The sequence below is a fragment of the Erigeron canadensis genome, chromosome 8, assembly GCF_010389155.1.
Source record: "Erigeron canadensis isolate Cc75 chromosome 8, C_canadensis_v1, whole genome shotgun sequence".
NCBI lineage: Eukaryota > Viridiplantae > Streptophyta > Magnoliopsida > Asterales > Asteraceae > Erigeron > Erigeron canadensis.
The window spans coordinates 11,633,752-11,650,715 of NC_057768.1; the positions used below are offsets into that span (position 1 = coordinate 11,633,752).

At 32.9% G+C, this 16,964-nt stretch overlaps 1 protein-coding gene across 1 annotated transcript; it reads right to left on the reverse strand.

The window, feature by feature from the left end:
* Window positions 1–1,106: 1,106 nt before the first annotated feature.
* On the reverse strand, window positions 1,107–15,937 carry LOC122580389. Its single transcript, XM_043752659.1, has 4 exons — window positions 15,772–15,937; window positions 15,457–15,669; window positions 8,390–8,455; window positions 1,107–1,479 (listed from the first exon to the last, which is right to left on the reverse strand). Exons 1-4 carry the CDS (start codon window positions 15,832–15,834, stop codon window positions 1,375–1,377), a joined length of 447 nt encoding a protein of 148 aa, XP_043608594.1. The 5' UTR covers window positions 15,835–15,937; the 3' UTR covers window positions 1,107–1,374.
* Window positions 15,938–16,964: the final 1,027 nt, after the last annotated feature.

Sequence of the window (16,964 nt, forward strand, 5' to 3'; positions counted from 1 at the left end):
ATGCAGAACTCTCATATGGTGATTTTTCTTTGCTTCAAACTCCAATTACGGAGAAAATAGTACGTCTATTCAATTTTTCAAATTAATATCCTACAACAGATTATGAAAATTAACAATTACAAACAAATTTATATCAAAACCCAGTCTATTTTTATGAAAAAAATAATACCTAAAAAGTAAAACCGTAGTACATACAATTCTAATAAATATAAGGAATTAGTAATATATAGTGGATTTGTAATGTAATATTGTTGCCAAATTAATGTTGATCGACCCATAAATAGATTGCTTTTGGTATACGATCTAGCTTATTTTATATTTTGTATTTTAAATTTTCTATAAATAAGATTAGTATTGTAAAAAAAAAACATGAAGATGCCACATAAGATTTATCCCATGTGGCAATATCTAAGCATAGTTTTGAATTGGAGAGAATGACTTAAAATGCTAGGATTCTTACTGTTTTAATATATATATAGATATTACTCCGTATATGTGATATGCAAAATTTTGAATGTAATTGTGGTATTTACTTTAAATAAATATACATTTGATATAACAAACTTATGAGCAAATATATCTATGATGGAGTGATTATAGCTCAATAGTTGAGCACCAATTTTACATACTGGGAGTTTCGAATTCGAGATATAGAAAAACATTTAAAGGAGGTTTGAATCCTGCAGATAAGACAGGGTTTTATCCTAATTAAATGTCGTGCCTTCGGGTACAGTAGTTAAAGTCAAGCAATGCGAGTTCTATGCTACCTAGTTAACTTATATATAATAATGTACAAGTTTTATAACATATTATATTATTATATGTTTGGATAAATCTTATATATAATATTATGAAAAAGGAAAACTTTATCAACTCCTTTTCTAATAATTGGGAGTGGTTCTAGTACTCGGTTTTGTTTTTCTTTCATAGAGGCGTATATCTAAAGTCAAACAATTCACCTTCCACCTTCCACTTTTCCTTTTCTCCTTGTTTTTAGGCAAGTGTTTTGAAAGTAAGGGCATTAGGAAACATCTCGACATTAACTTTGACATTAAAAATTAAAAGAAAGTTAGTAGTATAAAGATACGCAATAACTTTATAAGGGAAACATGGCCTAGATGTTGTGTTCATACATAAGCATCCCACAGATTGACACATATATAACGCTGAGTTTATAGGTGACTAGCAATTTACATGTATTATCAAAAAAATGCCCATAATAACACCATAGTTTATGTCAACTTATTGGTGCTATTGGTGGACTACAAAAGTTAATAGAGTTAGCAATCACATAGTTGAAGTGTAATTGTCCACCTTGCGATTGATGTGTAAATGTAGCCATTGAATCATTGAATCAGAAAGAAGAAAAAAAAACTAGCATCTCATAGCGAACCATCCGATCCATTTGAAGTGCACCCTTCTCTTTCTCTTGCCATTTGAGTTTAAAGTACATGTATCACTTGTGCGTTCTTTATCCTCCTGTAAATCAATTATCAATAACCAATGATCCTCTAATTAATTGTCCTATTACGACAATTATTAGACTATACCCTTAGTGACGGATAATTATATCTCTGTTAACTCGTTATTACATATATTATCACTTCGCTAAGTCATTTGGAAAAGTTAACTTGAAAACAAACTTTTACATATTTGATATCACTTGAGAACTCAAACTGTTTAACAAATTCAACTAATTAGAGTACCTTTTTTGTTTTCCCAACTTTATTCGATATATGTACACTTCCTAAATTTAGAACTATGTATAGAAGTGCCATTAAAATCAAAATTGGGAGTTACAAATAAATTACAAATAAAACTTTACAAATTTAGGTGTTACCAATAAAAATCAGTGGGGAAAGCATGAAAGAAAAAATAGCTAACTTTATTTTAATTGGTCTACAACACTTAGACAACTCAGTTTGTAGTTTTGTGTTTGTAATTTGTTTGTATGTTTAACATTTCTCATTAAAGATATATGTGCTAACAAACATTAGATAACATATTCACATAGCTTTCAAATACTTAAATCGAAGCAACGTCTTATTGGAGTCGATTCTTAGTAGATCATTCTTTTGGTGCTATAACAGGAACAAAAGTCGTAAGATCTTATGAGACGTGTGGATTAGAAACCCTTTTCTTTTCATGTAATGATTAGTTTTATTTGCTTGGTTGAAACTTCTTTAACCTGGAATTTTTTATTTATTTCTAATATACGAGTAATAAAATATATATGCTTTAAGAAAAAAGATTATTACCTGTGAATATAACTAACTATGAAAAAATGTATATATTATGTAAAGATCTTATAAAATATTTATGTAAGATAATTAACTTTTAAATCCTCGTTATTAAATGTAACCAAGAGTTATAATGGCGGTCAGTTATAATGGCGATTCATGATAGTAGTAGGAGTTGGGCTCCTCTTCCTGTTTCCTCATCTTGTACAGGTGTGTGAAAAACAATTGTAAACACAATCGAGAAAGTGAAAGTGTCTGGTCTGAGTTTAAACCATCTAGTCAAGGGAGAAGTTGGGGATGGCACATCAATCCGATTCTGTTAAAGGAGAAATTTCCATATAGCATAAACACCAGAAATTTCCAAACTTATTCAAGCTTGAAACAAGAAAAAGATGCAGGTCAGTGAGAGGTAAAATCAAAGTTCTGGAAGTTTTTCATGTTGGAATCACGTTAATGTGACCGTCACTGATCGTTTATCATTCATGATATGATAATTGACGATAACTGAAATCTCTATGTCTAGTAACTATACGATGGACGTATTTACTCTTAAAGACATATTATAGGGTTTCCCATTAGATGATTGGAAATACGGGGACTTATATTGCACATACTAAACACCAGAGGGCTAAAGTTGTAAATGATCTCTCTATAAATAGAGAGTCATTCCCAACCATTTTAACCCTAATCTTCCATCTAATTCTTAGTTAAGCTGCCGGTTCTTTCCATAATTTTTTAAAACGGTTATTCATGAGACTTTTATTGATCTTAAATCTTTGGTTTTAAACCAAATTAATCATAAAATAAAAGTTGTGAGATCAGATAGAGGAGGTGAGTATTATGGTTGACATACTGATATTGATTAAGCTGCCGGTTCTTTCCATAATTTTTTGAAAGGAACAAAACATAAGTAACCAATACACCATATTTGGTTCTCCTCAAAATTTTATGTTGCTAAAAGGAGAAATAGAATCTTAATGGACATGGTGAAAAGTATGTTTGTCAACACTAACTTACCTACTTTCTTTTGGACTGAGGCCTTACACATAGCCATTCATATACTCAATAAGAGTTCCATTAGAATCTGTCCTTAAGACTCTTGGACAGGTAAGAAACTGAGTCTAAAATATATGAACGTATGAGGCTGTTCTGCCAAAGCATAACTCTATAACCCTAACTTAAAGAAACTGGATCCTACATCCCTTACTTGTTTCTTTATCGGTTATTAGTTTTACTGTCTTTCCTACACTACTAGCATTATTGACACGCATTATGCCACGTTTGTTGAGAACTAAGAGATCAGTGGGAGCACGAAAAATCATAACTTAAGATTTGCAGGAAGTACAAGAAGCGGGGGGAACCACTCGTCGGTTATTATTACTCCTCCGGTAACTCCTCTTGCACTCAACACTGCTCCTAATATCACTGATCCACCTTTTCCTAATCAAAATCTTCCTAATCAAGATACTACTAATGATAAAGCATCTTATTACTAATGCTAAAGCATCTTCCTTACTGAACCTGATAATCAACTCAGAAGATCATCTAGGTCATAACTTTTGATGATTTCATAACTTATTTAACTGAAGTTGAGGACATTGGAAAGCTTATTGATCCTATTCCTTATCAAGAAGCCATTAATAGCGATCAGGCCACTTAGTAGTGGAATGAAGCCATGATTTGAGAGCTTAATTCCATATAGCATAATGACGTTTGGGACTTGGTTGAATTTCTTGAAGAATCCAAATCTATAAGTTGTAAGTGGATCTTCAAAACCAAATTAGACCCGAATGGAAACGTCACACGCTATAAGGCCATAACTAGTTGCGAAGGGCTTTACTCAAAAAAAAAAGGAAGAAATCGATTATCAAGAGACCTTATTTCATGTCTCATAAAGATTACTTAAGGATCATCATGGCAAGATCACTTTCCTGAATGGAAACTTGCAATAAAACGTATACATGTGGCAACCTGAAGGATTCATTCCAAAAGGTAAAGAGCGCATGGTCTGCAAGTTGAAGAAGTCCATATACGGGTTGAAGCAAGCATCACTAAATTGGTACCTTAAGTTTGATGAAGTCATAAAAGGACAAGACTTCATAAAGAATCAAGTGGATCAATGCACCTATCTCAAGATTAGTGGGAGTAAATTTACAATCCTTGTTTTGCATGTGAATGAATTTATGCTTGCAAGTAACAACTTGGATATGTTGCATGAGTCGAAGCGTTTACTTTTCGTAGAATGTCGACATAAAAGATCTCGGTGATGCCTTTAATGTCACAGGTATCAAAATACATCGGGATAGGCGTAATGATGTTCTAGTTCTTTCTCAAAAGACTTATATTGAACACATCTTAGAACGCAATAACTTGCAACACTACACACCCACTATAGATCTATTAGTAAAAGGAAACGTATGTGATTGTTTCCGAAGTCTGAACATTGAGATTAATAAGTAGAAAATGAGGATGATACCTTACTCGTAAGTAGTTAAGAGCATTACATACGCTCTGGTCTGTACTCGTCCAGATATCGTTCATATTGCCGATATGCTTGGGAGTTAAGTTTATAATCCTGGATCAGCATATTGGATAACAGTTAAAAGGTTCTACGATATCTACTAAGGACCAAAGACTACACATTTACTTATAGAAGATGAGGTGACATCTTAGAAGTAGTGGGATGTTCTAATTCCAATAAAAAATCTATTTCTTGATATATATATATATATGATTAGCTGATAAACCTATCTTTTGACGGAGTCATAAGTAGAAACTAACTATAACATCTACCATGATGTCTAAACATTCATAATTTCATGTCATAAGATGTTGTTAACGAACCTAGTCAGTGGACTCGAAATCGTCAACTTTATTTATAGACCATTAAAGCTTCACTGTGATTAACTCAGCTATCGTAACTTGCTTGAACAATAACAATTCAACTAGCGCTGAGATGTATCTCGATACAAAGTATCTGTTGTATATGAACGGATTGAGGAAAATGTTCTTTGTATTGAGTACATAAGTACACATAATATGCTAATGGATCCAATGACCAAAGGTCTTCCTCCTAAAATCTTCGTAGGACACGTGTCGAAGATAAGGCTTATTAAAGGACCTATTATAAGAGCATGTTGTACTTATTGGTCATTATTATTAACTTAATGAAAATTTTTCCTGCTTATTCAGATTTTGTTTGTCTAATAGTTACACTTCGAACTCATAATGGTGTATAGACATTATATAACAAAATTTGTCTTAGTCAATTGATCATTGCTTATTAGTTTTAAATTTGAGTCATAGTTTGACTAATGGGGGTCCTGAGTTGATGTTCTTCTCTATGACTGTACTTATTAACTATGATTTCAGTTTAAAACAAAATGAGTATTATCCCGGCCGGACTTATTGAATACTCATAGATAAATGATCGCTTGGTCAAGTGGGAGAATGTTGGAACCACGTTAATGTGACCGTCACTGATCGTTTATCATTCTTGATATGATAATTGACAATAACTGAAATCCCTATGTCTAGTAACTATACGATGGGCGTATTTACTCTTAAAGGCATATTATAGGGGTTGTAAATGATCTCTCTATAAATAGAGAGTCATTCCCAACCATTTAAACCCTAATCTTCCATCAAATTCTTGTGTGTGTTTCTCTCCTAAATTCTCAATCCCATTTAAATATAATCATCTCGTTTTGGGAACCCAACATTAATGGCGAACATTATTGCTCTTACAAGGTCCACTGGATCAGGTATTATTATTATTATCATATTTTCATTATATTTACAATACGAATCATAATTATTTCAACATTTCGGGCATGTGGAACTGGGCAAGAAACTTCAATAGCAGTATGGAGGACAATGAATGGGCCGAGCTTTGCTCGTTGTTATGCTCGGTCTCCTGTTCAAACAGCAACGATAGGTGGAAATGGCAAGGTTGAAATAACAAACAGTTTTCTGTTAAGGAAATGAAGACCTTCATTATGAGTGACAAAGATTTTAGTAACAGGTACGTCATAAAATGGTCTAAATGGGTTCCAAAGAGATGAAATATTTTCATGTGGAGGGCAACGATGGATAGAATTCCTACTATGCTCGCTTTAAAGGACAAGAATGTTTACTTCGGAGACCGCTTGTGTGGGCTGTGCAAGGAAGAAGATGAATCTGTTGATCACCTATTCGGGGAATGCGAGATTTCAATGAAAGTATGGCAGTACATTGAAAAGTGGTGCAAGGTTAATTCTATATTCGCATTCTCATTTAACGATCTGGTCGAGTTGCACAATCATGTCGAGGTTAGTAAAAAAGCAAGAAAGATTTTCAAAGGAATAGTGGGGGTTACATGTTGGAGTCTTTGGAAGGCAAGGAACGAGTATAAATTCTCTAACGTTGTGATCAATGTTCGGAAAATAAACATGTCGATCAAAGCCACTAGTTTTAGATGGTATAATTATAGAGTAAAGAACGGCAATATTAGTTGGATGGATTGGTATAATATAGTATTGTAATTTTTTCTCGTGCAAGTTGCAGCGAAGTTGTGAATGAAGTATACCTTTCATAAAAAAAAAAAAAAAGTAACCGGGTACATGTGGCAACCATATAAGCTGTTACGTGTAACTTTTTTATTGGTTAGGTAAATCCAATAATCGAGTTTTGAAAGTTGATTACCTAACATAAACATTTAACAAGATTTTTACATAACATAGACATTTTGTCATAAATAATTACATTCACAGGTAATTTTTTTTTATAAAAAAACTTCAATCTAAATGTGAATGTGAAGCTCATAACTTCGGGGCACACAGGACACCTACGTTTAACACGTGTGGTTCTACAACCATACGTGCCAACACTTAAATAACATATTCTCATAACTTTCCCTGTTTTGATTTGCAAAAGAAAGGTTGTGTTTTTTACTTAAATGTACGAATTTATCTTAGATAATGACAAAAATTTTGGTGTTTCGATCAAGAACCGGTAAGCGAAATATCGATTATTTCGGTGGTATTTCAATAATTTTAAATATTAATAATTTATATTTTATATATAATTTTTTATATTTTATATAATATTATCTATATTTTTTTTTAGTATATAGAAGTTTAAATATAACATTTCATATTTGTGTGGGAGATATATATAAGAGATGTCATTATATTTATAAAATAAAAGTCAAATTAAAAAGATAAAGTATTAGACAGTAAAAAAAAAGCCCAAATAACCCAAATAAATGAACCCAATAATTCAAACGTTACAACTCATGCCCCTTACCTTAATCTATTCATCCCCCTCCTCCCTATTTTCTCACTCTTTCACAAACATAAACTAGGGTTTCACTTAACAGCCACTTTTTTCAAGATCTGCACATTAGTACCTACAACAATGGCGAGATTAACACCTTTTCTTCTACCTGTCGTTGCTAGCTTAAGGTTAAACATCTCATTTTCCTCTCTTCCTCTTTTTCTCCTTTGTTTTATTATGTTTGGTCAAAAAAAATTTTAAAAAAACCCGGTAAAACCACTAATTTCACTGAAATTTAGATAGTTGATTTTCGATCAAATTTTGGTGAAAACCATCGAAAATTTCGGAAACGATATCAAAACCGAAATTATGTTCCACCACCTAAAACCGGTATACCACCGAAATACCACCGAAATTTCACCGAAATTGATAACCAAGGAATTTATATAGAGTATCTCGTGATGGTTTTCAAACGTTTTTTCTAATCACCTTCATAATTTTACCTAGTAAATATAGGCAGGTTACATGGAGTATCACATGACCATTTCCATACCTTTCTTTAAGCACTTCCAATGATAAACCTAACTTTGAATATGAAAATTTTTAATTATAAATAGGGGCTAGATAATAACCATTAGCCACCTAGAAGGTAGTTCACATATGAGCGTGTGACTTGTTTTTAATGTAATAAGTGTTGTTTAGATAATCTTTCTGTATGAATAATAAACATAATATATAGATTGCGCAATATTACTTGTTGTTTTCTTCTTCTTTTTTTCAGTAAATAAAACAAATGTAAAAAAAATTATAAAAAGGCCAATGATTTATTAAGTCAAGATTTATGTAATATATAAGTTAAAACAAACAATACTATGATATAAAAGAGACTTTACCTTGGTAGCATAAGTGGTCGATGAGCTTGATCTTGATATGCTCCCATGTTCCAAGTCCATACTTAACTACAAACAAGCCAAACAACAAAAAAAATTGATCAAATCCGAATGTATGTTAACCCGTGTTCTATACCGCTCCCAATGTGTTAATGCATTTCTAAATGACAACATCATTATAAAAGTTCGTCTCGAGTCGTTTGTATATGTAATTTATTAAAGGATTTGTTTTTGCACAAAATAAGGTCAAACTTGACCAAGTCAACTATAGGGTAGACGAGGTCGTGTTCGACCATGTCCAATGCCTATATATAGAGAAGTATTATGTTTTAGGTTTCAATAGAGGTTTAGTTGCAACGTGTAACTCTCTTTAGCTTTTTGTTTTCATTTTTCTTTCTATAACAGAGCTCGTGTCTTACTTATAATCGTTATTATTGAAGTAATACAAGGCTCCGATTATTCATATATTGTTCGTTTTTATTTGTAGTGTTGATTGCTAGCTCTTAAGAGTTGCTGCAGTCAATAGTTAGTTATCTAATCTCGTAGATTCGGTGACGATAGGGACTTTCAATTGGTATCAGAGCCACTAGTGGAATTCCTTAGGTACGGGGTTAAGGTTTCAACAATTGATAATATGTTATCATTTGATTCTTCAAGGTTTTCGGTTCATAGTTTCATACTAGCTCTAACCGCTCTATACAATCTCTAGCCATACGAGCTCTAACCATCCGAGCTCGTACCATCCAAGCTCGCACCATACAAGGTCCAGTAATTCGAGTTTGACCCATTTGAGGTTGACCTATTCGAGGTTGACTCATTCAAGGTTGACCATTCGAGCTCGAATGTAAAAAATATTCGTGGTTTTGTTTTGACCATAATTTTCAAACCGTAACTCCGGTTTTGACGATTTAAGTGTCCACGAATTCGTAAAAGAGTCTACTTTTCAATGGTTATGGAAACATCATTCGAGCTCAAACCCATTCTATCTTGAGGCCATTCGAGCTCGACCCACTCTATTTCGATAACTCGAATCTGACTTTCTGCTCAGGTTTGTTTTTTGTGAATACGTATTTTGATTCTAAGTTAAGTGATTGGTTTAGAATTTGAAATCTTGATTATGTTTAGGTTCTGAAGTTGTTTGAATATTGAACTTATGAACTCTTTTGAGTTTAGGTTTGATATTTATTAATCGAGTTTTGGACTTTTAAACTTGATCAACTTTGGATTCTAATTTATCACTTTTTGAATTGTCAAGAACCTATAACTTTGATTGAGTCTTGGTCTAAGCTTGTTGAAATAATGAACTTTTAAACTCTTTGAGTTTTGGTTTGATTTCTGTAATAAAGCATTAGACTTGAAAACTTGATCAACTTTAGGTTCTAAATTTAGACAACTCGAATCAGTGACGGCTAAACATCTATCCTTTATAGAAGATTCCGAGAAATCTTAGAGGGAATTCAATACCAGGCCAAAAAGGTTGTTGTAACAAGGAGCTACTAGTTATCTTTTGAATTTATATATGAATCGTGTCATGATGTTGTTCTGGGAAGGAGCTACTGGGTTATCTCTTGATTACATATATATTTGAACAATTGTCTCATGATATTGTTTTGGCAAGGATCGATCTACTATGTTATATCTTGATTGCATATGTGAACAACCGTGGGATGAAGATGAGAATGAGAGATGTGTTGAAACAAAAAACAAACATATAGGTTGTTTTAAGAATTTTGTAAAGAAAAGGGGGGGGGGGGGGGGGGGATAAAAATTTAAAGCATCAATGTTTTCTAAGAAAAATTCTTGGATGATCGGAGCAATGAAGATCATGGAGTTTCAGTCAAGGTATTTTCTGATTTGGGAATCCGAGTGACATGTGTCTGACCTAGTTTTTGGATCAAGGCGCCTGATTGTAGATTAGATTATTCAGATTAATCAGATAAAAATTGAATACTAGGGCTAAAAGTTGATTAAACTATGGATGATCTTTGCTGCACATGTGTTTGGGATTTTGTTTTAAAGCTTTTGTGATGAGATAATCATTTGTTGCCAAGTAGTTGATGATCAAACCTTTATTTTATGCCAATGATGTAGAGATTATTAATATGGTAACTAGTGAAGGGGTTGCAGATTAAGTGGTTCTCTATGTATTTTGGAGATGCTTACCTTGACGGGGATATTTGATACAAAAGACGTCAGGTGATTGGTGGATTCATTAAGTTACAAGACAAAGTCAGACACTATTGGTTGAAGACATGGATCTTATGAGTGTTGCATGTCTGAAATTCAAGTTACATTATTTTTTTTCTTTGTGGGAGCTGATTAAATTCAATGCTGATTGTTGGAGAATGAACTTCTCTATAATTTTCCGGTTAAGGTTGAATATTAAAATGGATTGAGCGATGTTACATTGCATGATGGCTTGAATGATGATATCTGAATTACACGAGGAGGCAATGATGTCTGTATTACTTTGAAGTGCTGATCTTTGACATGATAATATTGCTTGGAGCTTAATTTGGAGGTGGTTACTGTTGGGGGGGGGGGGGGGGGGGGGGGGGGAGAATTTCAATTTGAGTATTGGATTTGTTTGCTGTCATAAGGATACCGAGATTTTGCAGTTTGAAGATTAGTGTGCAGCGCATGAAGATCAAGTCTTACCAAAAGGAGACCGGATATCATTGGTTAATGGAAGTCTGTTGATGCAAGTTTGTATAACTAATTTTAACATCCTATGTAAACTAAATGATTAATGTGAAATATGTGTTAAAGTGATTTAAAGTAATGAAATTAAAGTTGATAACGATTAATAAAGTCAATTAGTGTTCCCGATAAGATATAAGGGTCGTTAAGTGTTTCTGAATGCGTTAAATGAGCCATTAAGTGCCGAAACGAGTTAAAAGGAAGTGCGAGGGTCTAGATGTAAAGTTTTTTAAGTTGGTCCAGTATATATATGGCCTCATCCATGACCCAAAGGCTGAGAAATCAGATTAAAACCCTAGAAAAGTCTTTCACACAAAACCTAGGTCAATACCACAATTTCTAGTCAATTTCGGGTGATTTCGGAAGGGTTTTCGCTTGCTTTTCGATCCATTAATCAACCCTACAGGTATTATATTATCAATTGATTGTTGATTAAATTTTATTTTTAGGTTTTGTCCCTGTAGATTCGACTTGGGAGGGTTCTGGGTGATTTTCGAAGCCAATATGTGACGCATATTCAAAGCATGCGCCGCATAAAGTGTCTGTGAGTCCGTTTGAGGTCCGAAACAAGCGTTTAAGGGTCCTATAAGTGTACCTAAGTTAATGGATGGTTTTATAACCTTATTAGGATGGGTTTATACAAGTTTAATGACTATGAACTCGATATAGGCAATCGGGATCACAAACAAGATACCTTAACGTTCTTATTGATCGTTGTGCTCGTCATCAAGTAAGATACATGATTTTTCTCACGCTGGAGGCACAACAAAATGTAGTTTTCTATAATTAACCTCTTAATCGGACTATCTTATATGTGTGGGGTTTTCCGGGTTATGCGGGAGGTTATATGGGAATAAATGTATGTTGAAATGACTTATGCTGATATGATGATGTTTAAAGTAGAAGTATATATGTACATATGAAGTATAATTCTTATAATGACGTTACTATGATATGTTTTAGAAATGTGTTGTTGATAATGTCGTTGTTATGCCTTACTGTTGATATGTGATGATTTGTTTGTGACTCTTAAGTATGATATGTCTAGTTCACTAGGTACAAGTAAGCAATCCTATGAGTTGGCACGTTAGTGGGCTTAAACATTGAAGTAGATGTGACATTAATTAGGTAATGAAAATACCTAAAGTTAAAGTAAAGTGTGAAATGTGGGAAATCGTTCTAGCCTTAGTGTTAGTGCGTAAAAAGTAAAGTAAAGATGTTGATAAGTGATTAGTTTAGATGAAAGTGTATCCTAAGCTAATAAAGATAAGAAGTCACGAGCATAAGTTGTGTTAAGCTTAACCAGTGCTAGTTGAAAAGCTAGTGCGTACGTGGTCGCTTGAGTGGCTCCTTGTGGCATAGTTATGTTGATCTAGTATTTTCTGGGTGGAGTGACTAACCACCAATGTTAAAAGCATGACAGAATACTATAAGTGGTCGTTTAGATAGCTCCTTGTGGCATAGTTACATTGATATAGTATTTGCGGGTGCAGTGACTAACGACCGATGTTAAAAGCATAACGGGATGATTAAAGTTGATAAGATGATAAGTCGACACGTTGATAAGTTGATACGTTGATTAAAGTTGATCAAAGTCGATAAGTTGATTAAGTTGCTTATAAGTATGATTTATCGTTGATAGGCACAATCAGAAGTATGTTCTAATTAGTATGTATACGTGGGATATGTTTACAAGTGTTATGTTATGTTATGAGATATTGACTAAGTTGTAAGATATGTTGATATGTTAAGAGATGTTCATTAAGTTGTATGTACTTGTTGATGTGATATGAAATATGATGGAATGTGAGGAAAAATGAAGTATGGGTTGATCTATGATAATTGTGGATGAAGTGTAATGTGATAATGTTTTAATAAGTAAAATATGAAGAACTTTTATGAAAGTAAAATGAAGAACGTTTTATCAAATTGTGTATCTTACTTAGCTAATTTATTAGGTAACACTTGTTTTTATGAAAATGTTGTGTCCTTCAGGATTAGCAGGTTTGAGCAACAGAAAGGTTTAGCTCGTGAGATGGGTAGATGCAATAAAGAAGGCTAGCATAGATTCTTGAATGCTTAGACTTCCCATAACCTATGTTTCAGCTACATTATCGACGTTTATGATACATATAATAATGAATGCCTTTTATGTTGGTGCCATGACTTGGATTTCATTTACATTATTTTGATGATGCTATTAGTAACACCGTTTATTAAAGGTACCAACTGTTTCGGTTGGGGTAGGTTTTAAAGTGATCTATTTCCGCTACGTTTTAAACGTCGTTTGACAAAAGCTTTTGAAAATTCAGGTTTTAAAATGACGGGTGTTACATGGTGACATCTCCGAGTTTTTGTCCACACATGGAACAACGTAGGCCGACTTGCAACCTGAACTCCAGCCATTCAGCTTTTAATTACCCCAACCCTCGATTTGTGTGTGTCATCCTTGTAATCGTTTTTATTGAAGTAATACAAGACTCTGATTATTCATACATTGTTCGTGTTTATTGTATCGTTGATTGCTAGATATGGAGAGTTTCTACACTCAATAGTTTGTTATCTAATCTCGTAGATCCGGTGGCGATATGGACTTACAAAATGTCCAAAAACAGTTTTCCATTAGACTTTAAGAGAAATGTAACGATGATAGTTTAAATTTTATTCAAATAACAGTTTACTTGGGTTTTTTTTATCTATTCGTTCAAGTTGAACAAATCATCCAAAGCTATATAAATGGATTGGTTTGGCCCACTACAAAAAAATGTTGATTAGTGACGAATAATAGATGGTCACCAATTTTTCTAAAGTGACTATTTATTTGTGACTAGTAATCAAAATTTGGTCAATTTATTGCGGTTAAACCAAATTTTGTGGTCACTTTTCGTTACTTAAGCCGCGGCATTTTTGAGACCAAAATATGTTATTTTCTGGTCACTGATTTTGTTTAATGATGAAATCTCGTGACAATTTTTTTAAATGGTGACTAAATAAGGTTATTAGTAACCAAATGATAGTTGTCATTAAAAATAATAACCACTAAAGAACTTTTTTCTTTTACTAGTCTTATAAGTCTAAAATTGATCTCGATCTCGTGATTTGAGAAAAAGAAATCAAGTTGAATGGTTTAACCAAATGATAGTTGTCATTAAAAATAATATCTATTTTGTATAGATACTTTTACTCTTTATCTTTTTGATGATATGTTATTATTCATTACTTAATTCTTAATTAACTATTTAATTTTGTTTAATTTTAAACTTCCCATGCTAAATACACTAAGAAAAAAAAAAGAAGGGTTCATTATCGTCTTTCATGAGTTTTGGTCCTTAATACCTTGACAGTGTATGAGAGAAGTTAAGATATAGACATACCTTACCTCTACCTAATCATTATTAATAATATTAGTGTTTAAGTATTAGTTAAATACTAGATTAATATCGTTAGTAAAGTAGTTATTAGAATTTAGGAATAATCAAACCAATTTAAACTGAACCGGTGTTGACTGATTTGGTTGGTCTAGTTTATGGATGATTTAGATTAAACTTTTTGAAAACTGATATTACCGGTTTTTTCCCCTTTTTTTAAAGGTGATAACTGACCAAACCGTATTTATTTATTGTTTTGGATTAAGCAACATGTTTTTTTATATATACTAAGAAAACTTTTGTAGAAAAGACCTCTGTCTTCATTTATGATTCATGATTTATTATTTCTTGGGTTTTTTAATAGTAATCTATCTTAAATACTTTTTAAAATTAATAATTATTTACTAGAAATCGTTAAACTAAAGTAAATTTGAAAATGATCAAATTACCTTTAATGAACCCATTCTTTTGGAGTAAAAAATAATTTAATTTGTCCTTAATGAACTAATTTTACATATTCAATCATTATTTTACTAATTTACACCTTAAACCCTAGCTTATCTTTAATAATATCTCAACTACCAGTACTACTTTTACATCTATTACATGGAAATCAACCTACACACTCGATGACGTAACAACTACTAACAGTTGCCACCATCATCACCGGTCGGCGCCACCACAAGCCAGTCGTCTCCGCAACTATCACTGCATTGCTCGTGTAACGTGCTATTATTATGTAATATATTGATTTTATTGGTAAAACGTTATAAGGAAGTGGATGAAATATACCAAAGCTAACTAATAATTTTGTCGTGTAATATAATTAATTAATGTGGACAAGTATTTTTGGATGAAAGGAATAGATATGTATGATCAAATTAATTTAACTAGCAAGCATATATAAGTATTATTCCATTTAACTTGGGTATAGACGTATAGTAATATGATTTCCCACTTTCCCATGCTACATTGATGTTAAAACTCAATGCAATTTAATACCTGTAGCACGCGATTCTCGAGCATTCCAAGTCGATCTATAAGGGTGCCTTTGTGATGAACATCATCAAGGGCAGACAACAAGGTCCTGCAATTCATGTTGTCACGCTTCCTTTCTTTATAATCACCATCTCCGTTATAATTATGATCATCGTCGGCTTTGGTAGTAGATCCAAACCTTGCGGATTTGCTATGTTTCTCCTCCAATAGCTCTAACTGATATAATAAGTAGTTAGTTTTTCAAATTCAAAAGCTTATATTACAAAGAAAAATAAATACTACTCGTATTAAACATAAATGAGTGAATCGGATGGTTACCAGACGATCAAGACGATCAAGTCTTGGTAGAACAGGCAAAGTGGGTTCCGTATGTGTTTTCATGTGCACGAAGCCAGTAGATTCTTAGAAAAAAAGATTTGATTGAATTGAATATAAAGAGAAAATGAGGGTGACTTGGTATTATTATTGAGTATTGACTATGGCATTGACACGTTCTTCTTATTTACTGATTTTTCCCTTTGAAAACCAATTCTGACATAAATGAGAAGTGCATCCCTGATCACACCCATGCCCATCACAATCACATGGCCTCTTAAATTTTAGATATGTCCATCTTCTTACACGATAAATGCATACATATCAAAATTTTGATAAAATATTATCTTTCTTAATTATTTGTAGATTAAAATATCTAACGAATTGATAGTTTTGCAAAACAAAACTTATTTAAAAATTTGTTAGGCATTTATCGTGTGAAAAGATGGGATATATCGAAAATTTAGAGGCCCTTGCAACATAACTCCGTTTTCAAGTTTTACAGGGAGTTCCAATATAATTTATAAAACCACTTTCCATGATGTACTAATGTACATTATTGCTTAACAATATAGATCACTTACTCATATATTTTTTTTAAGGGATAAAGGCATGGGAGTGTAACTAACTATAACCAAAAGGCTATGTAATGTATCCATTTACTCGACTTGCTATCTAGTGTAACCAACTTTGTTTTTTAGATTATGTAATGTAAACTACCGGCTAAGAAACAAGTTGCAAGTTACCACTTTCAATTTTATTCCTTTTTATTAAAAAAATTGCCAGTTTCCAGATTCTCATCAACATGAACATCATAATAGGTCACACAGGTTTCCGTGTCAAACTTCTATATTACTATCTTAGGCAATCATCTTTCTTGTTTGTGATATACACATTCGGAACAGGTTCGCTCATTTCCATCACGCATGCCTCAACCAACCATGGATCTTGTTTTTCTCCGGCGACCTACCTCCTCAAAATCTACATCTAATCGGAATCGGCTTTGATTTATTAGGGTTTGGAGATATATATGTATATGTCTATGTATAGACATAGATGGTGACCGGAGATGATGGTGCGGTAATGATGGTGGCCAGAGATTGATGGTGGTGTCACTCGTGTGATAATGATACAACCTTGGAGACCGTATCATTGAAAGGTTAAACCACCCATTGACCAAATGAGCTTCTTCTGGT